Here is a 22,744-nt window from a genome sequence, read left to right on the forward strand (position 1 = left end):
GGCACCCCCATCTATAAACATTCACTCCCTCAACCACCAACGCACAGTGGCAGCAGTGTGTACCATCTACAAGATGCACTGCAGCAATGCACCAAGGCTCCTTAGACAGCACCTTCCAAACCCGTGACCTCTACCAACTAGGAGGACAAGGGCAGCAAATACATGGGAACACCACCACCTGCAAGTTCCCCTCCAAGTCACACACCATCCTGACTTGGAACTATATCGCCATTCCTTCACTGTCGCTGGGTCAAACTCCTGGAACTCCCTTCCTAACAGCACTGTGGGTGTACCTACCCCACATGGACTGCAGCGGTTCAAGAAGGCAGCTCACCACCACCTTCTCAAGGGCAATTAGGGATGGGCAATAAATGCTGGCCTAGCCAGCGACGCCCACATCCCCATGAATGAATAATCAAAAAAAAAAGTCTTTCCTGATCTGTATATCCATTCAGTTCTGGATTCATCCTTGTGAATTTTTTCAGTACCTTCTCCAGTGCCTGACACTCTTTTTATAATTATGGAGGCCAGAACTGTGCATAGTTCTGTACATGGTAATTGCTGTAATTTAAAAAAAAATCTCTTGCTAGCCTTCTGCACAGCAGTGGAATAGCCCCAGTATTTCAAGTCACTCCTCATAATTATGGTTTCTCATCACCTTGATGCATCTATGCTTTATGTCCTCTATGGGATTAATGTCTTACCCATTTTGCAGCCCCCTTATACCACACTAACTCTAACTTTGGCCTAACCAATACTTTGCATAAATTCATCATTACCTCTTTGCTCTTGCACTCTATGCCCCTATTTAAAAAAAGATCAATGATATTGCCTTTTTAATGTTTTATCTACTTGTAATTACACTTTCAAGGGATTATGTTTTGAAGTACAAGGTCTCTTCGTTCATCCACACCCTCCAGTGACCTTCCTTTAAGTCTACAGTCCCATTCTTTAGTCTTTTTTCTTTTCATATTAAATTGCACCTGCCACCTGCCTGCCCATGTCTTTCAGTCTTCACTGCTTCTCAAACTTCCTACTTTTGTACTGGCAGCAAATTTGAGTCTGTGTTCTATATAACGGAGAGTAAAAGTGGACCCAGCACTGACCCCTGTGGTACATCACTTCTAACACTTCTCCGGCCTGAGCAATACCCTGTTAAGGAACATTTCCAAGCCCCATCAATACTGGGTGCCTTTGGTGTAGTACCTCTCCAAACACTATTAAGTACTTCCCCATGCAGCTTCTGGCTTGGAGTCCTATTTCAATTCTCCCCCCAATTAGGGACTTATCTAGCCTCTCTTCTGCTGTTAAGTACTTCTCTGATACCCACTGATGTACTTTTCAATCCTGCCCCTCCCCCACCCCCATTGAGGAACTTCTACCAATCTCCCATATTCAGTGGAACTGTCCTTGGTTGGTTCTACTCTTACCCCCGTGATGTTACCTCTGAAGACCCCTGTGAATCTATTCTAGGCCCTTCCTCTTCATTTATATGCTGCTCCTTGGCTTCATTATCTGTAGACTTGGGTTCAGTTTCCACATGAACACTGACGACACTCAGCTCTATCTGTCTACGACCTTTCTCATTGCCTCCAGTGTCTCTGTGTTGTCAGGCTGTTCACTTGCCGTACCATCTTGGATGAGCCATAATTTCCTCCAGTTAAATATTGGGAAGACCAAACTACCAATTCCAACCCCGACTTGACTGTCTTAGGCTGAACCAGAATGTCTGGCAACTAGTCACTGTATTTGACCTGAGCTAAACTTCCCATCCCATAGCTCTCCATTCCAAAGACTGTCTACTTCAATCATCTGTCCCATGTCACCTCCAGACTTAACTATTCTGATGCTCTCATGGCTGGCCTCTCATCTTATAACCTCCTTAAACTTAAACTCATCCAAAGCTCTGCTATCTGTATCCTATCCTACAGCCTCCGCCCATAATTTCATCCTCGCTGAATTACACTGGCTCCTAATCCCCCTGTGCCTCAAATTAAAAATTCTCATCCTCGTATTTAAATCCCCTCTTTTATATCGTCATCTTTCTTGTGTCACCTTTCATGAAATTACTGTGTGCCCATCTTGAGTTTCCTCTCTGGTTTCTTCTAATCTGCAAACATCAATCCAATCCCCAAATACATTGCGTTATCTCTGAATACACCATGCTACCTGCAAAGACATCGGGCTGAATCTTTCTGGCCCTTGGGGTTGGGCTGGAAGGAGGGAGAGCTGGCAATATGGCAAGGCAAGGTATTGGGAGGGGAACAGGACATCTTCCCGCTCGCATGGCATATTGCCAGTGGTGGGAACATTAGTGGCACAGCTGCCCATTTATTTTATTTAGAGATACAGCACTAATACAGGCCCTTCAGCCCACCAAGTCTGTGCCGACCAACAACCACCCATTTATACTAACCCTACAGTAATCCCATATTCCCTACCACCTACCTACACTAGGGGCAATTTACAACAGCCAATTTACCTATCACCTACAAGTCTTTGGCCGTGGGAGGAAACCGGAGCACACGGTGAAAACCCACGCGGTCACAGGGAGAACTTGCAAACTCCGCACAGGCAGAAACCAGAATCGAACCCGGGTCCCTGCAGCTGTGAGGCTGCGGTGCTAACCACTGCGCCACTGTGCCGCCCAACCACTGCGCCACTGTGCCGCCCCATTGGGCAGCCAATTGAGCCATTTAAGGACCCAATTAGGACCACTTCCTGCCCCCGTGTTGAGAGGGCCTGCTGCTGCCTGGGGATATCTTTGGCCTCCCAGCGGGTTCCCGGGGTGAGGGTGGCCCTTCTTGATGGGTACGCCATGGCTCATGAAGGCAACAATGGCCTCCCCCATGCCCAAGTCGCTGCTGCTGCTGCAATAAACATCCCCACCCAACCCCTGATCACTGGGGCTTGCCTACCTGACCCCGGCTTCCTCAGGAAAACTTACATGTCTTCAGAGGTACCTTGCCATTGATGGCCCCCTCCCTTGTGCTGCAGCCTCATCAGTGTCCAATCCAGTGGTGGCACTACAAAGGCTGCTGAGCTGCCGGCCCTCTGATTGGGCTGGCAACTCTAGTGGGGGGTGAGCTACCATCCTCAACTGAATGGCTGCTCCGGTGAGGGCCTGTTAATTGACCAGCCCCGGCAAAACGCCACCCCAGGGTCCCGCTGCCCGCTGGAGCAGAGTCAACTCTCGCTTTTGGTCCCACAGCAGGACATTTTCGGGACTGACAAAATTCAGACCACCATCCTATCCCCAAATACACCATCCGATCCCCAAATACACCATTCTATCCCCAAATACACCATCCGATCCCCAAATACACCATCGTAACCCCAAATACACCATCAGATCCCCAAATACACCATCCGATCCCCAAATATATCATCCTAACCCCAAATACACCATCCTATCCCCAAATACACCATCCTCTCCCCAAATATATCATCCTAACCCCAAATACACCATCCTATCCCCAAATAGACCATCCTATCCCCAAATACACCATCCTCTCCCCAAATACACCATTCTATCCCCAAATACACCATCCTCTCCCCAAATATATCATCCTAACCCCAAATACACCATCCTAACCCCAAATACACCATCCTCTCCCCAAATATATCATCCTAACCCCAAATACACCATCGTAACCCCAAATACACCATTCTATCCCCAAATAGAACATCCTAACCCCAAATAGACCATCCTCTCCCCAAATATATCATCCTAACCCCAAATACACCATCGTAACCCCAAATACACCATTCTATCCCCAAATAGAACATCCTAACCCCAAATAGACCATCCTCTCCCCAAATATATCATCCTAACCCCAAATACACCATCCTATCCCCAAATACACCATCCTCTCCCCAAATACACCATCCTCTCCCCAAATATATCATCCTAACCCCAAATACACCATCCTATCCCCAAATACACCATCGTAACCCCAAATACACCATTCTATCCCCAAATAGAACATCCTAACCCCAAATACACCATCCTAACCCCAAATACACCATCCTCTCCCCAAATATATCATCCTAACCCCAAATACACCATCCTAACCCCAAATAGACCATCCTATCACCAAATAGACCATCCTATGTGCCTTTCTTCCTACTTTGTTACTGTTCTTAAATCAAGACTCATCTCATAGTCTTCTTGTCTAAAATTTTCTTTTCTTTAAACTTGCCACTCCTTACCTCAGTCTTGCCTTCCTAAAATCTACACATTCTAAAACCCAAATTTTCACATTACTGTTCACTTCATTTACGTATTTTTCCTCCAAAATACATCTACCTTAGTGCTGTTGTGTCCCATGATCTGTGGCCATTGATTTCTCAATTTAAAAATAACAAACTGATCCAATGACCTGTAAGTGATGATAAACTGCACATCGTTGTAATTTTCCAGCCAACATAGTGACTTTACAAATGAAATTTTTCAAGCAGTGACTGGCTGCTCCAGGAATTTAAATTGTCCAAATATTCCTCAAAAGATGACAACTCTCTTTGAAACAGAACCGACTGTAAAAGGTGTTCACAAAGTGGGATTTTCTTTAGGCTGTTGGAAATACTCTATAAATGGGACAGTCACCTGTAAAGCTAAACCAAAAAGGACGTTCTATCATCTATCATCTTTAATCAATTTTGCAGATACCTGGAGCTCTTATGAAAGATGGCGTAGGAAATGTGTGTTTTAATCTTAAACGTCACAGTTTGTAAACTACTGCCAATAATGCTGTCATATAAACACTCATAACAAATTTATCTTTCCAGTATTTTAAAAAAGGTTAACACCACTGTTCAAATAACAGAGAGAGAAAATTGATAATAATGCAACCAACAGCTCCATGCTTTTGCAACCACATGCAATTACACAATTCTTCCATTCCACACAACCAGTGATGCTATGGAGCTGAAATTCAGTAGGTCCTACCTCTCAATGTAAGTACCCGCTGTGACCTTTGGCACTGGCCCTGTCAGAGCAGGTCGGGTCAGGTAGGAGGCTACTTCCTTATAATGCTAATGATGGGAGCCCACATCATTGGCGTGCGACGAGCACGGAAAAGACTGAGCTATATTCATGCAAAGCGTGCAAGGGATCATTACGAGAGACTGCCAGACAGCTCCTGCAGCCGTCAAATATGAATGCCGAATCCTCAGGCAGCTTAATGATACCTCTTTGAGATGTTCTGTGCCTTCCTGGCCCAGCTAGTCCATGCCAATTCTTCACTGAAGAGTGTAGTTATGGAGCATGCAAAATGCAATGATCATTCTTGGCACTTTGCCCTGTCTGTTTGTAAGAATTGCTAGTCAAAAAAAGACCAAAGTACATCTAGTTTGTCTTCTACCATCCTTATAGTCACATGAGACAACAATAATGGAGTCATTGACTAATCATGGCAATCAATCTCTATCAATTAGTCTACAACAGACCCTGACTTGAGGTGAGAAAACCCCCAGTGGTGGAGAGCTTTGTGAACCATACTGTAGGACACATGCCAAGATGTTATGGAACTGGAAACGTTGCTTTGCTACAGCTATTGTATGCTCAATAATGGCTCCGATGGATACATGCAGCTCACTGCACTTGTGTTCAGCAGTTATAAGGGGGTTTTAGAAGTGTCACGAACCACAGTTTGCTTTGAGGATGTTGGCTCCAGCGCCAGCTAATCTCAAGGAATCAGGCCCTAGGAATCGCCTGCTAGGCCCAAACCAGATGGTAAGCAACTTACCTACGTGCCAAATCCAGAGGAGCAGAAGTTTTCATCCTAAACTCCACCTTAAATGAGCCGATCGGCCGGATCTCCCCCACTCCCGGTCTTGTCGTCGACTCCCAATCTCCTCCTTTCCCGGCCCCGAACCCTCAATCTTTTTTATTTATTAATTCTTGAGATGTGAGTGTTGCTAGCAAGGTCAGCATTTATTGCCAATCCCTAATTGCCCTTGTGAAGGAGGTGGTGCACCGCCTTCTTGAACCTCCAACCTCCAATTCTGGACCCCCCTATCTTCAGTCTCGTGATCCCTGGCACTCTAACCCCTGGCCCTGTCTTCCCTGGACCTCTGAGCTTTCTCTTTGCCGGTTGTTGTGCGTCACCAAAGCCCACAGCTCAATATCTGGGGAGTCTCAGGCCTCACCATTCAGTAGCAGGAAATGTATCCTGTGCCTCAGCTGTACCCAAAACTGGATGGGTCCGAATTTCTGGGCCAGAGTCTAGCAACTTCCATTTATATGGGTAAGAATTGGTAGTGGAGTGGTACTTTCGTAATGGCCGGAACAAGACATATGACACAGGACGGTTAATAAGCAGCTGCAGATAGGTCCTGTGGAATAGTGTGGCCATTTCTATGGGGCGGGAGGTCTCAAAGTCTAGCTCAGACTATTCTATCTTTTACTTTTTTTTATTCATTCACAGAACATGGGCATCGTTGACTATGCCAGCATTTACTTCCCATCCCTAACTGCCCGAGAAGGTGGTGCTGACCCATCTTCTTGAGTACAACTAAGTTGCTTGCCAGGCCATTTCAGAGGGCAGTTAAGAGCCGCATTGTTTTGGGTCTGGAGTCACATATAGACCAGACTGGGTAAGGACGACAGATTTCCTTCCCTAAAGAAGATGAATGAATCAGATTTTTTTTTTACGATAACTCACCATTACTGATACTAGCGTTGTATTTCAAATGTATTTAATTAACTGAACTTAAACTCCCCAGCTGCTGTGGTGGGATTTGAACAATTGTCTCTGGATCATTAGTCCAGGCCTCTGGATTAGTCCAGAAACATAAAATTTTGCGACCATACCCCTGTACGTCATGTTAAGAATGTCACTGTAATCCTTTCAAGTGGATAAGTCATAGGCCTGAAGATTATTTATAAAACACTGCAATCTTTTTCTATTCAATTTCAACCTCACCTTCAGTTTGTCTGTAGGATGTGGAGTCATTTCCACAAACACTCTCTTCATTCTCTTGGCTGTCATCAAGAATATTGCCTTCTGCACAGGACAGAATGTTCATGTCTTGAGTTAAGAAAACTTACTGGAAAAGGCTAATCAATAACAGTATTAACTGAATGCCCATACAAGGTAAAAACATCTTCAGATCAAGCTACTGTCTCAGAGCGATACCTCGTATTGCAGGTTTGTATTTACAAAAGGCTGTAATTTAATTTGTAGGCATTGGACAGCTCGCAGGGAGTTAAAAACAACGGGGTTGCATTTCCTTTGGCATTCACCACTCTCCCAATGTAACTCCAGCAGCAGACCGGTGGAACGCCTTGGAGAATGCCGAGAGTTCACCATTTCCAGGAGTTTTCTACCTGCCTTGTAAACGGCAGATCCTCTATCCACCCTTTACAAAAGAAATGACTCAAAGGGGCAGAGATTCCCTATGGCCGGGTGTTGCCACTTCTTTAGTTTCCTCTTGGCCCTTTTGCCCACAAGTTTGCTCATTACTTACTGATTTACCTTGTCTTCTGCTCTTTTCACCCACTGTGGTGTTCTGCACTGAGGGTTTCAGTCTGTCATCTAGGGTCTTAATGCTTTTTCATTAAAAATAATCATTGATTTGAAGAAATACTTTTAAAAGAAGGCTGCATGTTGCAGATGTTTTCTTTGATCATATTGGTAATCAGTGGAGGCCGGTGATCATGTGGAAGCTGAGGTAAACTAGCCTTCAGAAGGGCCAATGTGGGCCCCATTGGTGGATTCCAAATCAAGAAAAATCCCCCGGATTCCTGAAGAGCAGTAAGTAACAGTTTTCACATTTTTTATGGATCAGCTCCTTACAAAAGGCTGTGGGGACCGTGGCTGCTGTCAGGGGATGCCTTGGTAAGCCCTTCCCCCACTCCCTCCAAAAGTGGGAAGGGAGAACAGTTTCCAGCCACTATGGTTAGCAGCTGCACTGGAAGTGATGCTTGTGTATGCCTGTCCCGTGCTAATGAGGTTTCCTCCCACTCGCCCTGCAAACTCAAGTGGGTTAGCATTGCTGGACAGTGGACTGTGCAATCCAGGCATAACCATGCCCAAGTGGACAGAGTTTTCATAGACTTGAACTGTAGGGAGTGGGTGAGTCAGAAGGTCAGGAGTGGGGGGAATGCACATTCCTCTCCCCCCCCTCCGCCTCCCACATGTGGAAGTGCTATTGAACATACATACATACGAACAAGGAGCAGCAGTAGACCATTCGGCCCCTCGAGCATGCTCCACCATTCCTTAAGATCATGGTTGATCTGTTTGTGGACTCAACTCCACTTTCCTGCCTACCTCTGATATCCTTTGACTCCCTTGTTTGTCAAGAATCTGTCTACCTCTGCCTTGAAAACATCCAATGACCCTGCCTCCACTGCTCTCCGGGGAAGAGATTTCCACAGACGCACAACCCTCAGAGAAAAAATTCCTCCTCATCTCTGACCTAAAAAGGAGACCCCTTATTTTTAAACTGTGCCCCCTAGCTTTAGTCTCTCCCATAAGGGGAAACATCCTTTCCACATCCACTCTGTCAGTCCCCTCAGGATCTTACACGTTTCAATTAGTGTCGTCGGTGATGATCCATCAGTCGGCCGGGGAGCTGGTCCCTGCACCAGGACCGGGTTTCAATTGGGGGCAGGTGGGGAGGTTCGAATGGACAGGGGAGATCGCGGCCTGGTGGGAAATGGGGTGGGGGGGTGAGGAGGTGGGTGGGGGGCGGGGTGGGGGGGAGGTCAGAGGCCTTGGGCGAAGAGCGTTGAGGGGGAACCCAATCGCCGAGCTTCCTCAGGCAACCAACCCCTGATTCCACCCATGTCCCCACTACCTCTTCCACCTAGAAAGACAAGGGCAGCAGTTGCATGGGAACACGATCACCTGCAAGTTTCCCTCTAAGTCACACACCATCTTGACTTGGAACTATATCACTATTGCTTCACTGTCGCTGGGTCAAAATCCTGGAACTCCCTTCCTAACAGCACTGTGGGTATACCTACCACACATGGACTGCAGCAGGTCAAGAAGGCAGCTCACCACCACCTTCTCAAGGGCAATTAGGGATGGGCAACAAATGCTGGCCTTGCCAGTGACGCCCACATCCCAAGAATGATTTTTTAAAAAGTTCTTTACACACATTAGAACACCAAGGCAGACTTTTTTTCTTTGTTGATAGACAGAAAACTGATGGAGCAGAAACTCCACCCATTTTAGAAACATTGGGCTGAATTTTGTGCAGGAGGCAGGACTCCTGACGCCAGGCTGAAAAGGCAGGGGAAACACCGCTCCTGAATTTTCGCGGTCCCCCCACAGCGAGCTTCTGTTTTTTTAAATGTAAGCTTCAGGAGGGGCTCTCACCTCCATGAGCTGCCAGCCAATCACAGGGCCGGCAGCTCAGCAGTATCAGCAGCACCACCGGGAGTGGTGGCCACTGTTGGTACTGCTGAGGCCTTGGACACTGGCCCTGCAGTGGAACCCCGGATGAAAGGTAGGTGAGGCAGGGTGTCCAGGGTCAGTCTGGAGGCACTGGCAAGGGGGGTATGGGAGGTAGTCTTGCGTTTGGTGGGGGGGTCCCGGGGGGGTGATATGGCTCCCGATAGGGGTCCTCCGCGGGCCACAAAATGCCCATGGAGGAGGGGCCCTCCCCCCAAGCCCGCAAGGAGGGCGTCCCGTTTTACAAGGTGTCCTCCCCACGCGGCACAGCACAGCCCCCCCCCCCCCCACCCCCGCACCCCCGCTGGTAAGGTCCCAGCGGCAGCAGGAAGAGGCCTCTAACTGGACATTAATAGGCCTCTTAAGGGCCCCAATTGGCGTCTGGGCAGGAAGGCCATCGTCGACCTATCCCACCCCCGGGAAGATCGCTGGGTGACGGGGAGGTGATGGGCCCTCTGCCCTGCTGCCCCCCCAAAGCCACCTGTTGTGACACTCCCTGCCCCCCCCACCACCTCCGGTCCTGCCTCGGGAGGGTCTATAAAATTCAGCCCACCAATTTTCACAATATTGATTTAAATATAATAAAGGTTCATCAGGTTGTATTGCGTGCTGGCATTCTGGTCCGCCAGGTTAGCACCCTGGCAGTGCAAATAAAAATCTGCTCCTACACAGCCTCATGTTTATTAAGTTTTACAATATTTAGCCAACGCTTTGCATTAAAAAAAAATTGATTTTGAGTTTACTTCCACAGTTTATGCTCGGCAGAATGGGTATGACATGAAGCACTGTGATGTAAGTGAAATGGTATCTTACGATACCGTCTTGGGCTCAGTATTGTCAGTCGCTCCCATAAGCAGTCTGTGTGGTTTTATGGGAGTTGACTCACACTTGCATAACTGTGGGATGCAGCAGTGCAATAACGGGACCATCTTGTGACCTGAATCCAAAATCTGTATCGTATTCACTCTGCTTGAAGGCGAATCCAGGCAAGGCTTGTTTACGAAGCGTTAATTAAAATGGAAGTACAGAATAATATTATAGTCAGATTTATTTGGTTCAACGGTTATAATTTATCTCCATTAATAACAGATGCTAGGTAAGTCTGCACCTCCTAAAACCATGCCTGGGCTATGCAGTAAACAAAGAAAAGTAACCTTTCGGTTTGGAAGCTGGAATGTGATTGGCCTCCACAGCCAAGAGCAAAGGTGTACCACATGAAGACACCCCATCCAAATGCATTGTTTGCTGCATGTTCATCATCTCTTGTAGATGGAAAGATGCCAACAATAACATGAAAAGAATGTACACACTGCCCCAGTTCAGTCAGTTGTCTTGCTTGCCTTAAACAGACTAAATTCCCTGCATTTTACCTGTTTGATTTTGCCTGTTCTGGGACCTGTCTCCGTTATCTGTTCTGTTACCTTTTGGTGTCAGTGTCTCTCTTCTTAACCTCTTCTTAAGAGATCAGAAGCTTTTCCAACATGATCACCCAGACAAGCTAACAAATCGTTTATTGTTTAGTAAAACTACCTGTTTAGCATTTTAACTGTTGTTACGTCTTCTCGCTGTTTTCTGGTTCCCAGATGTTGGAAATAATCACACTTTAAACTTGGAAAGGCTTGAAGACGATTATCAATGGGCTTTTGGAAATAATCTGAACCCCTTTTTAGAGTCTTTTATAGCGTGTATTCTTTTCCTAAAAAATATTATTCACGGTATTGCTTGGGTGGTAAGATGTTGTGCCTCCATCTTGTAGATTTGGCATTTGTTGCTCTCAGTGGTGAGTTGGCACACTATACAGGCGATGTTGTGTCTCTTACTGGTGATGTTGTTAATGTTGTCTTGCTGGATAGTGATGTTTCCGGTGTTGTTGATGGTCTTTTCTGTTGTTCCAGCTCAAGTGTAGGTAGAATATGGATTCTGTTCCTTTTCATTTGGTTACCGGTTTCAGTCTCAATGTTATGACCTTGGAGTCTCAGCTTCACTAACAACCTTTGCTGGGCTCCAGGTTTTCATGATTGGATCCTGTACGTATACAGTTTGTCCTTTCAACAGCTCGGGTACGGATTGAGCATATTTGTTGACGTGTTGCTCTCCTCTTACCTGTGCCTCAGTGAGTTGTTGTCTCACTTCCTCCTGGTCACTTGATGGATGTATTTTGCTTGGCAGAGTTGTCTTATATTTTCTTCCATTTAACAGCTCTGCAGGTGATTTCATATCAGCCTTGAGAGGTGTGGATCGGAGTGACAATAAGGCCAGGTTTGGGTCTTCCTTCGTCTCTAGGCATTTCACAAGTGTTCTTTTGACCGTCAGAATGTGTCTTTCTATAAAGCCGTGTCCCTGTGGGTAGTGTGGTGATGAGGTGATGGTGTTGAACCCATACTGGTCAACGAATTCCTTAAATTCTCTGGATGTAAATTGGGTGCCATTGTCACATATAAACCTTTCAGGAATCCCTCGCTCAGTGAACAGAACTCATACTGCTGAGATGATTGTTGTGGCTCTCAAGTCTTTCATCTTCCGGATAAAAGGGAATTTTGAGTAGTCATCTGTGACTGTGAGATACCATTCTTGATTATGTGTGAATAAATCGACTGCTACAGTATGCTATGGTCTGGGTGGTACTTCAGTAGCTATCCTCTCCTCTTTTCTGTTGTGAGTTTCTGTACTTCTGGCATACATTGCTTGTAGACACCATATTTTCAATATCTTTATATATGCCTATCCAGTACACAGCTGATTTGGCTCTGAGCTTACACTTCTCCATTCCCATGTGGCCTGTGTGTATCTTTTGGAGAAGTTCTTCCTGCATTGTTTTGGGAATGATTAGTCTGGATCCGGCCAGCAGAACACCATCTTCTAGTGAGATGTCATCTCTGATAGACCAGTACTGCCGTATTGTTGCTGTGTGTGCTGTATCCTATCAGGCCATCCCTGCATCACTTGCTGAGATAGCATCTGTAACTTCTTATCTTTGCTGGTCTCATCTCTAATTTGACTCAGTTTCAGTGGTGTTACGTTCTCTAGGCGATGAATCTTTATGCCTAGATCTTCTATCTCATGTTTCTCCTGTGGTGACAACCGAGATAGGGTGTCTGCCAGCACCATTTCTCTTCCTGGCTTATATTTCAGAGTGAAATCATAACTCTGAAGCCTCAGGAGTAACCTCTGCTGTCTTGCTGGTGCTTTACTTGCTAGACTTTTCTTGTAGATCTGCTCCAGTGGACGATGATCACTCTCCACTGTGAACTTCCTCCCATAGAGATACGTGTGGAACGTCTCACATCCATACACGGCTGCCAAAAGCGCTCTCTCTATGTTGGCATATCTTGTCTCAGCTGATGTTAGAGCTTTGGATGCAAATGCCATTGGCTTTCCCTCTTGTACCAGGGCTGCTCCCAATCCTTTTGTGGAAGCATCTACTTGCAGAGTGACAGGTTTCTTTCTGTCGTAGTATGATTTGTCTCCTTGCATGCTACCTTTTTGAGTTGTTGAAACTCCTGTCATGTGACTCTGACCACTGGTACTCTACATCTTCTTTCATCAGCTCCCGCAGGTTTGCTGTGCGTTCAGACATGTGCGGAATAAAGGAGCTCATGTATTGTATCAAACCAAGGAAACTTCTCAACTCTCTCTTATCTCTTGGGGCTTCCATGGTTGGTAAGTAACAGCTGTTATTGCCTGTAAGTAGCTTAAAAAATCAGAGAAAAAAAAAGTTTTTTTTTTAAACCCTCAAATAGCTACCTTGTAAGTTGTAAGGTCGGTACTACTAAGGTTTTAGTTAGTGTAATTTATTAGTAATTACTAATTAGAAAGTGCTGTTTGGACAGAGAGTAAGGCTGTGAGTTATGTGTGATGGATTTTACTGCCTAGGGGAAGGAGGTGCTCTTTGTTGTCTTTTCTTTTCTACCTTTTCAGCCTCCAAGGTACAGGGGAAGAAGCTGATTGGCAAATAACTGGTCAGTTATTCTACTTATTATATTAGTAGTGATTTTTTTTTTGTAAAGCTAAGGTATGGCAGGGCAGCTCAGCCGAGTGGAATGTGCCTCCTGTGGTATGTGGGAAGTTGTGGACGCACCATGTGTCCTTGACAAACATATCTGCAGGAAGTGTCACCAGCTGCAGAAGCTTGAACTCTGGGTTTCAGAACTCGAGCGGTGGCTGGAGTCACTGTGGCACATCCACGAGGCAGAGAACAACGTGACAGCACGTTTCAGGAGGTAGTCACCCCTGAGCTTAACAGAGTGCAGGCAGAGAGGGACTGGGTGGCTGCCAGACAGACAAGAAGGTCAAGGCAAGTAGTGCAGGAGCCCCCGGAGAGCATCCCACTTTCTAACCAGTATTGAGTTTTGAGCACCGATGGGAGAGAGGGTTCCTCTGGAGAGTGCAGCGAGACTCATGACCACAGCACCATGGGTGCTGTGCAGGGAGGGAGGAAAAAAGACAAGAGAGCAATAGTGGTAGGGGACTCTATAGTTAGGGGAACAGACAGGCGTTTCTGTGGTCGCAGACTTGATTCCAGGATGGTATGTTGCCTCCTTGGTGCAAGGGTCAAGAATATCACCAAGCGGCTACAGAGCATTCTGGAGGACGAGGGTGCACAGCCAGAGGTCGTGGTCCACATTGATACTAAAGATATGCGAAGAAAAAGGGATGAGGTCCTGCAGGCTGAGTTTTGGGAGTTAGGAAAGAGATTAGCAAGCAGGACCTCAAAGGTAGTAATCTCCAGATTACTCCCAAGACCACGTGCTAGTGAGTATAGAAATAGGAAAATACACAGATGAATGCGTGGCTGGAGAGATGGTGCAGGACGGAGGGCTTCAGATTTCTGAGGAATTGGGACCGGTTCCGGGAAAGGTGGAACCTGTACAACCTGGACAGTCTACACCTGAGCAGGACTAGGACAAATATCCTTGCAGGAAGATTTGCTAGTGCTGTTGGGGATGGTTTAAACTAGATTGGCAGGGGGATGGGAACCTGAGCGCAGTCTTAGAAAGGACAATTTCAGGGCAGGGAACAGGAGGCAGAAAATTAGCAAGTGACTCTGAAACTCAGAAAAAGAAAAGGTTAAAAAGTGTGCAGCACAGGAATTTGGCAGTGTTAAAGGGTATTTATTTAAATGCAAGGAGTATAGTAAATAAAGCCGATGAGCTGAGGGCACAGATAGACATATGGCAACACGATATCATTGCTAGAATGGAAACTTGGCTTAAAGAAGGGCAAGAATGGCAGCTCAACATCCCTGGATATAGAGTTTTCAGGCGGGATAGAGAGGGGGATAAAACGGGACGGGGTGTAGCATTATTAGTTAAGGAATCAATAACAGCTGTGAGGCGGGATGATATGCTAAATGAATCATCAAATGAGGCCATATGGGTGGAGCTCAGAAATAAAAAAGGGGCAGCCACACTACCAGGAGTGCACTAATAACACCCAAAGAGTGAGAGGGAGGTAGAAGAACAAATATGTAGGCAAATTTCTGAGTGCAAAAATAACAGGACAATAATAGCTGGGGATTTCAACCACCCCAATATCAACTGGGATACAAACAGAGTGAAGGGCACAGAGGGCACAAAATTCTTGAACTGTGTTCAAGAGAACTTTTTTAGCCAGCACGTAACAAGCCCAACGAGAGGGGACACAATTCTAGGTTTAGTCTTCAGAATGAAGCTGGGCAAGTGGATGATGTAGCAGTGAGTGACCATTTTGGAGATAGTGACCATAATAAAGTTAGTTTTAGCATAATCATGGAAAAGGACAAAGATACAACAAGAGTAAAAGTTCTAAATTGGGGAAAGGCAAAATTTAAGAAACTGAGAGGTGACCTGGCGATAGTGGACTGGATACAGCTACTTGAAGGAAAATCAGTGGCAAACCAGTGGGAGGCATTCAAAAGCAAGATACTACAGGCATAGTGCAGACATGTCCTCATGAGGAAAAAGGGTGATACGGCCAAATCTAGAGCCCCTGGTTATCTAGAAGCTTACAGGATAAATTGAAGTAGAAAAAGAAAGCTTATGACAATCACAAAAAACTAAATACTTCAGAATTTACACAGATGCAAAGAAAGACAGAAAAGAGCAGAAGAAAAATAAAGTGGAAATGTTTGAGGCAATATCTGAAGAGTTTTTGTTATGGTTCTTCGAGCTCACTGTCGAGTCCTTGATTGTAGGTAGATCTTGCTTTTCGTTGGGGTCCAGTATTCTTCTTAAACCTTGTTCACTGTAGGAGACTTTTCTCTCTTGAGGTTCATGTGTCTTCAATGGATTCAGAGGCTTGTGAGAAAGAGATAGGAGCAGACAGGAGAGATCTTCTCGGTCCAGCAGCAAACAGTCTTTGAGTTCCAACTCTCTGTGGCTAGTTCAAAAGACCCCTGGAACAGCCAGTTAGTCATATGACCAGCTGGTCCAACCAGTCCTGGCCCCTGTATATTGCATCACCCCAGCAGACCCTGGAATGCGCTTCCCCACCCCCTCACTGTCCATTGATCAATATCCATTGTGGGTTGAATGTGACAGGTAATGGTCCTTTGTCTACACAAGCACCGTCTGTTAATATGTAAATGTCTTTTCCAGCCACAACTGACTGTTTAACAAGTCATTTCCTCGCTCCAGTAACAGTTTAAAATCAATGTTCATGACAAAATTAATGTGCCTTATTCTTGGCTGGGGAGTGGGGGGTGGGGGGGTGCCCTAGCATGACATCTTCCATTTCTTGGAGCTCTCTTTCAAGCTTTCCTTTTAATTCTACTGGTACTTTATGTGGGGGATGAATCACTGGTTTCATCGCTGGGTCAATAATGATGTGATACTCAAAATCTTCGAAGCATCCAACTGTCTCATCAGAACAGTCTGGGTACATTTGTACCAGATCTTCTTTGCAACTGATCAGAGGGTGCTTTTCAATGGGTGTACTATCTTCAACCCTCAGTGTCACCTCCTTCACCTCATGGTTTACTGAGATAATCTGCAGCTCTTCACAACTGCTTAGCCCCAGGACAGCTGGACCATCTGTTTCTGTGACATAGAATATACAGTTAACATCTTTTGCTTTGTGTGTCCCTCTGATTTGAGTTGTTCCTAGCTGTTGAATCTCAGTTATCCCGTACGCTGTTAGCATGATGTTGTTTGGTTGCAGAGCACCTTTCCTTGGATAACCATTTTCTTCCAAATTTTCAGGAAAGATCTGCTGGTATAGTCTGAGTGGGATGATGTCACTCTGCGCTCCAGTATCAATCTTCACCTTCACCTTCATCGTTGTGGGCTTGTTTCTCAGCCTCTTCCTGATCTGAATGGTTGTGTGAATTTCTTTTCTTTGGGAGCTGTCACATCCAGACATTTCGTGCAACTCTACGTTTCCTATGTCTATCATGTTCTCAAACCCATCGCCATCTTCCAGGGTATGGATGTTTTGGTTTCTTTCACTATTCCTTCGCCCTATTACTCTGTCTCTGATGACTCGTCTACCACCTTCTTGCCTTGTTCTGCACGTCTTTTCCCAGTGATTGGTCTTTCCGCAAGCTCTGCAGATTGATCCATATGTGGGACATTTCCTTCTGTCTGTCAGTTCTTGTGGTCGTCCACAGCTCCTGCACGTGTTTCACTCTGTTTGGTCATTGTTGTTTGACTGCATCAATCCTGCTGCCTTTCTCTTGGCTTAACTGAAGGCTAGTCATTTGCGTAGTCAGTGTCTTCATCTGTCTGCTCGTGGCTTCATGTGCTCTGGCAGTGTCTACAGCCTGCGATATTGTGAGCTTGTCCTTTCTGATTAGAGCTTTCTGTACTTCAGGATGTGCAGAACCCCAAAAGAGCTGATCTATCAGCCATTCATCTATGTCCTTGAATTTACATTTTCCAGCTGCATTTTTCAATCTTGTTACAAAATTGTCGATAGGCTCACCTAGCTCCTGTCTGAGGCCTTGAAATTCATATTGGTATGACTTAATTTTGGCTGGAGGTGGGTGCTGAATCTTTCAAAAATTTTGTCTGGGTTTCTGCTGTCCTCTTCACTTAGGTTCCAGCTGTTAAATAAATGTAATCTTTTATCTCCAGCCCACAGAAGGATATAGCTCACCCTCTCCTCTTCACTAGTGCCTTTTAGGAAACTACTGAATGTCATTCTGCACTTTTATTTAAACTTCTCAAATGCCTCGACGACATCATCAGCTTTCCAACTCATTATGGGCTGTAGCTGTGCCTTCATTCCTGTCCCGACTGACATTTCATTTTCATTTTCACACGAGTCACTCAGTTTTTTTTTCTCTCTCTCTAGCACTAATTTGGGTCTATTTTCCCAATCTAATTCTTTTAAAATGTTCTAGGTTTACTCACAGACACTCGCTACCACTATTTATGTCTTCTGTTATTTTCTGGTTCCCAGATGTTGGAAATAATCACACTTTAAACTTGGAAAGGCTTAAGCTTTTCATTTATTTGTTCATCCAACATACTGCCTGCTGTAGGACTGGTGAAACTGGTTTTCGTTTACATATCATATGACTCTCCAGTGCAGCCATGAATGTGGCCCCACTGGAACACTTACACATAACTAATTCCTAGCTAATTAGTTCCTAGCACTTTACAGATAATACAACAATATATAACAACTGTCTTCTGTCTGGATTCCCCTTTTTGAAACTCACAAGAAGATACATTGTTTTTAAAGACCCTGCATTAAAAGTTAATTTTCTTTTGCAAAGCTCTTCTGTGCAAAGAAGATCAATAAGTCCTGAAGGGAATAGTAACTGCAAATACTGAATGTGGATAATGGACTGGATTTTCCACCATATTACCTTCTGTTGTGGGACAAATTAGGGGCAGTAAATGGAATAAAATTGAGTCTTAGAGCCCACTGCTTCAAATCCATCAAGAAAAATCTGCTCCTGAACTATTCTTCAAAAAATATTGCTAGTCATCTTTCAGGTCTGCTGGAAACCTGATCTACACATAGTAATAGGATCAAAGAGATGCTGCTAAGTCTTCTGAACCATTTCCCCCAACAGTCATCCCAAAACTGCCTCAAATAATTACTACCACCATATTATAATTTGCAATGAGCCCATTTCCTATGACTGGCAAAAAACAATTTCACCCCTAAGTGTCAGAAAGCTATTCAACTTCATGGAGCATCACAGCAGAGTCAGTTCTTGTCTTCAACTGACATCGATAGATGTACATTTTCCAGCTGGAGTTACTGAACAGCACTGAGGAATGGGAGCCCTGGATACTTTCCCCCCTCTCAGCCTGCAGACCCTTTCACCAGTTCAGTGCCTCGACTAAAGCTCCAGTTTTAAACTTGCTCTTAATGAGCAACACAACAACTTGCATTCATATAGCGCCTTAAACATAGAAAAGGTGCTTCACAGAAGCCGAAGGAAAAATGGTTCTCATGCCAGAGGAGGAATAACCAAAAACTTGAGGAGCAGATTTTAAGGAGGGTCTTAAAAGAAAGAGAGGGAGATGAAGATGAAAAACCTGGGCCGGAATTTTATGCCCTCCTCAAAGAGTGGGCTTGTGGTGTTGTTTGGGGAGGGGCGTAAAATGGAGTGGGAGGCTCCGGGGCCCTTCCTGACCTGCGCTTGCCTCCGCCACCATTCTATGCGGGGCAGTGGCGGCAGGAAACAGCCCGCCCGCCCCAGGCCAATCAAGGCCCTTAAATGGCCAATTAAGGGCCTCCGCCTGCCACCACAGGGATTTTATGGTTGGCAGGCAGGTGGCTGAGGCATCAGAAAAGCCGCGTGATAAAGGTAGATGGCCTTCTGACGACCTGGGAAGGGGGCCCCTCCTGATCAAGCACTCTGTGCCCGATGGGGGGCTGTTCCCGATGCCCCAACCGCTCCCAATGCCCAACACGCCACCCGTCCCTCCAATCAACCCCCCTTGCCTCGCCGGGGCCTGGCTGACTGCCCCCAGTAGGCCACAAAAATTTACCTGTTCTCCGGGGCTCCCCGACATCTTCAGTTTTCAGCCGGGTTGCAGCCCCAGAAGTGGCCACTGCTCCCGGTGGCAGTGCTGGGACTATGCACTGCCAGCCCACTGATTGGCTACTAGCTCCATTAGGCAGGACCGCCTGCCTCAATGAGGTGTAAGTCCCACCGAGGTCCAATTAAGGGCCTGTGGACTGTAAAGTCCGGCCTGGATCACCAGGCCCAGCAGAGGTGGGATTGCCATCGACATTTCGGTCGGTGGACAGCTCCCGTCTGGCCACAGTAAAATTTCAGCCTTGGATTTATATAGCACCTTTCACAACCTCAGGACGTCTAAAAGTGCTTTAAAGCCAATTAAGTATTTTGGAATGTAGGAAAATATAGAAGTCACTTTGCACACAAAGACCCACAAATAATAATGTGATAAATGACTAGATAATCTGTTTTAGTGATGCTGGGTGAGGGATAACTGTTGGCTTGAACACCAAGGAAACACCCCTGCACCTCTCTGAATAGAGTCATGGGATCTTTTATATCCCATTTATATGAGAGAGCAGATGGGGCCTCAGCTTAATGCCTCATTTGAAAGACAGCACCTCTGACAATGCAGCACTCCCTCAGTGCTGCACTGAAGTGTCAACCTGGGTTATGACTTTGGAGTGGAGCTTGAATCCATAAACTTCTGACTCAGTCCTACCAGGGAGTCACGGGTGACACTGACGCAGGTGGAGTGATTTGACCAGAGCATGCGGCCCGGGTGGCTGAAGACATGGGACGGAATTTTACATTGGGTGGGAGGCCCCACCCACCAGCCAAAAAGCTGGGGGCAAGCCTGCCTCTGCCAGGCCTGGGGAGCCATGCCAGGATTTTATGGTCCCCCTGGGGACCTCAGCGGCCCGCCCACTGCTGGTAAAATACCAGCGGCGGCGGGAGGAGGCCCTTAAGTGGCAATTAATTAGCCGCATAAGGGCCTTGATTGGGCTGGGGTGGGCGGGGCGTTCCACGCTGATGCCGCCCCTAATAAAATTGCAGTGGGGGCGGGAAGACATCGCAAACGCCCCCCCGCTCCTCACTCAATTTTACAGCCGCCCCACAACCAGCCCACTCCTGTGGGCGTGGTGGGGTGGGGAGTGGAAATTCCAGCCATGGTGCCAATGGTGAAACAAAAGGGGTTTACACAAGCAGCTAAAGGATGAGAAGTTGGAAGGGGGCTTGCAGGGCTGTAAAAAGTTACGGAAATAGGTGCAGGCAAAGCAATTAAGAGATTTAAACACAAGAATGAAAATTTTAGATTTGAGCCAAGTGGGACTGAAAGCTAATACGATGGGTGAATGGGACGTGGTGCTTAATGGAATATGGTTAGCAGAGTTTTGGATGAGCTGTGGTTTACAGAATGCCTATCCCATTGGAACATATGATCATGATCAAACAGGACTCTCTAGAGATTGCATCTGACCTTATAATAAGTAACAGCCACCTGGAAGTGGGTCAACGATTTATATAGCCTACAATATTTTTGTACAGGCCATGGTAGGATCATGTTTAAGAGGATTCATATTTTGCTATTTGCATGTCCATTAATTGTAATGAAAATGAGTATTGCCATCAATAGCTCTTCAAATACTGCCATTAGAAATAAGACTCAATTCCTCTTGACAAAGCCCTTTCTCCATCTGCAATACAGCTACCACTGGGACATTCAGTGCTGCAGCAGCATACTGTGTTCTGTGACATTTCAGACCATCGGACCCCATTTATCACAGACTTTGAGCACATTTGTTTTGTGAGCGTGAAATCATTTGACAACAGAGCTAATAGGAAATTTCAGGCGAAACTTTTTTGTCTAAATGAACACAAGTGCACTGATGTTATTAGCTGTGAATTCCAAATGCCTGTGTTTTAGAATAAGATTAACCTCATGCCCACGTTAACACATTTTGCTAACAATGATCACTGAAGGGATAGAGAATAAACGCAACCACTTGCATTTATGTAGCGCCTTTAACATCGCAAAACATCCCAAGACAATTCATAGTCTATCCCTGTGAATGAAATGCCAGAATAAGTGTCACACAGTAAATATATTCCTGCTTTTCCAATAAACTACTAACCGTCTGTATCATTCATGAACTTCATTTTAATGGAATTGAATGGGCCTCAGCAACTGATACATATGACTCCTTACTAATCTCATCTCCATCAATCACAAATATTAAACTGGGCTGATTGTAATTCTGGTCCCAGACTACTCTGCAGATGCTTATTCCTTAAATCTTCAATTAATTTAAAGTTTTTACATGTTTTACAGTTGGCTTAACGCACTTGAACTTTTAACTGAAACTTTTTAAATGGTTAGAGTTATAATTTGTGTTGTTTAAATTGTCAGTTTTTGTTGTGGGACTGCAATGACTACTTTTTGTGTTTGTTGTAGAATCAGATTCTTGGAGCTTATTACTCCTTCATAATCACATGATCCATAATATTATGTGGGTAGCACAGATCAATGAGAGAGCCAACAGTGTTCCTATATTCATATATTAATGGCAACACAAAACTTTTTATGTACATATATAGATTAGTTAAATGGTGTCATTAAACGCTGCCAGGTCCCGATAACCCATCACCCCGTGCTCACTGACCGACATTGGCTCCTGGTTAAGCAACATCTCGATTTTAAAATTCTCATCCTCGTTTTCAAATCCCTTCATGGCCTCGCCCCTCCCTATCTCTGTAATCTACTCCAACCCCATAACCCTCCGCGTTTTCTGAGTTTCTCCAATTTTGGCGTCTTGAGCATTCTCGATTTTAATCACTCTGCACTTGGCGACCGTGCCTTCAGCTGCTGGGCCCTAAAAGTTCTGGAATTCCCTCCCTAAACCTCTTCACTTCTCTTACCTCCTTTAAGACGCTCCTTAAAACCTAGCTCTTTGACCAAACGTTTGGTCATCTGCCCTAATATCTCCTTACGTGGCTCGGTGTCAGATTTTATTTTATAACACTCCTGTGATGCACCTTGAGGCATTTTACTACATTAAATGAATCATATGAATATAAGTTGTTGTTGCTGTTGAAGACTGACACAGTCTTTTGCAGTCCAGATCGACAGTCCTAGATGCTTTGTTGCTTCCCAGATGGTAGGATAAGAGACAAATCAAATAGACTGGAATAGATTATGGAAGGGTCAGTAAAGCAGCAGTTAGTGTGGTCCTTGTGGGAGCCAGTGATGTAGGTAGAGAAATGCCTGAAGTCCTGCAAAATGAATTTAGGAGATTAGGAAACAGGTTTAGAATCAGGACTTCATGGCTGGTAATCTCAGGATTACTTCCCCAGCCACACGCCAAATAGGGAAGGACAGGAAAGAGTAGGGAAATCAACGCATGGCTAAAGATGTGGATCAGGAAGGTGGATTACA

At 45.5% G+C, this 22,744-nt stretch overlaps 1 protein-coding gene across 1 annotated transcript in view; it reads right to left on the reverse strand.

The window, feature by feature from the left end:
• The window catches only part of myripb (myosin VIIA and Rab interacting protein b), a 439,089-nt gene that overhangs the window by 111,724 nt on the left and 304,621 nt on the right, over nucleotides 1-22,744 (reverse strand). Inside the window, exon 5 of the mRNA XM_068049915.1 lies at nucleotides 6,927-7,007. Coding sequence (XP_067906016.1) covers nucleotides 6,927-7,007 — 81 coding nt within the window. The remainder of the gene's footprint in view (nucleotides 1-6,926; nucleotides 7,008-22,744) is intronic.

Source organism: Heterodontus francisci, chromosome 2 (assembly GCF_036365525.1).
Source record: "Heterodontus francisci isolate sHetFra1 chromosome 2, sHetFra1.hap1, whole genome shotgun sequence".
In the NCBI taxonomy this organism is placed as follows: domain Eukaryota; kingdom Metazoa; phylum Chordata; class Chondrichthyes; order Heterodontiformes; family Heterodontidae; genus Heterodontus; species Heterodontus francisci.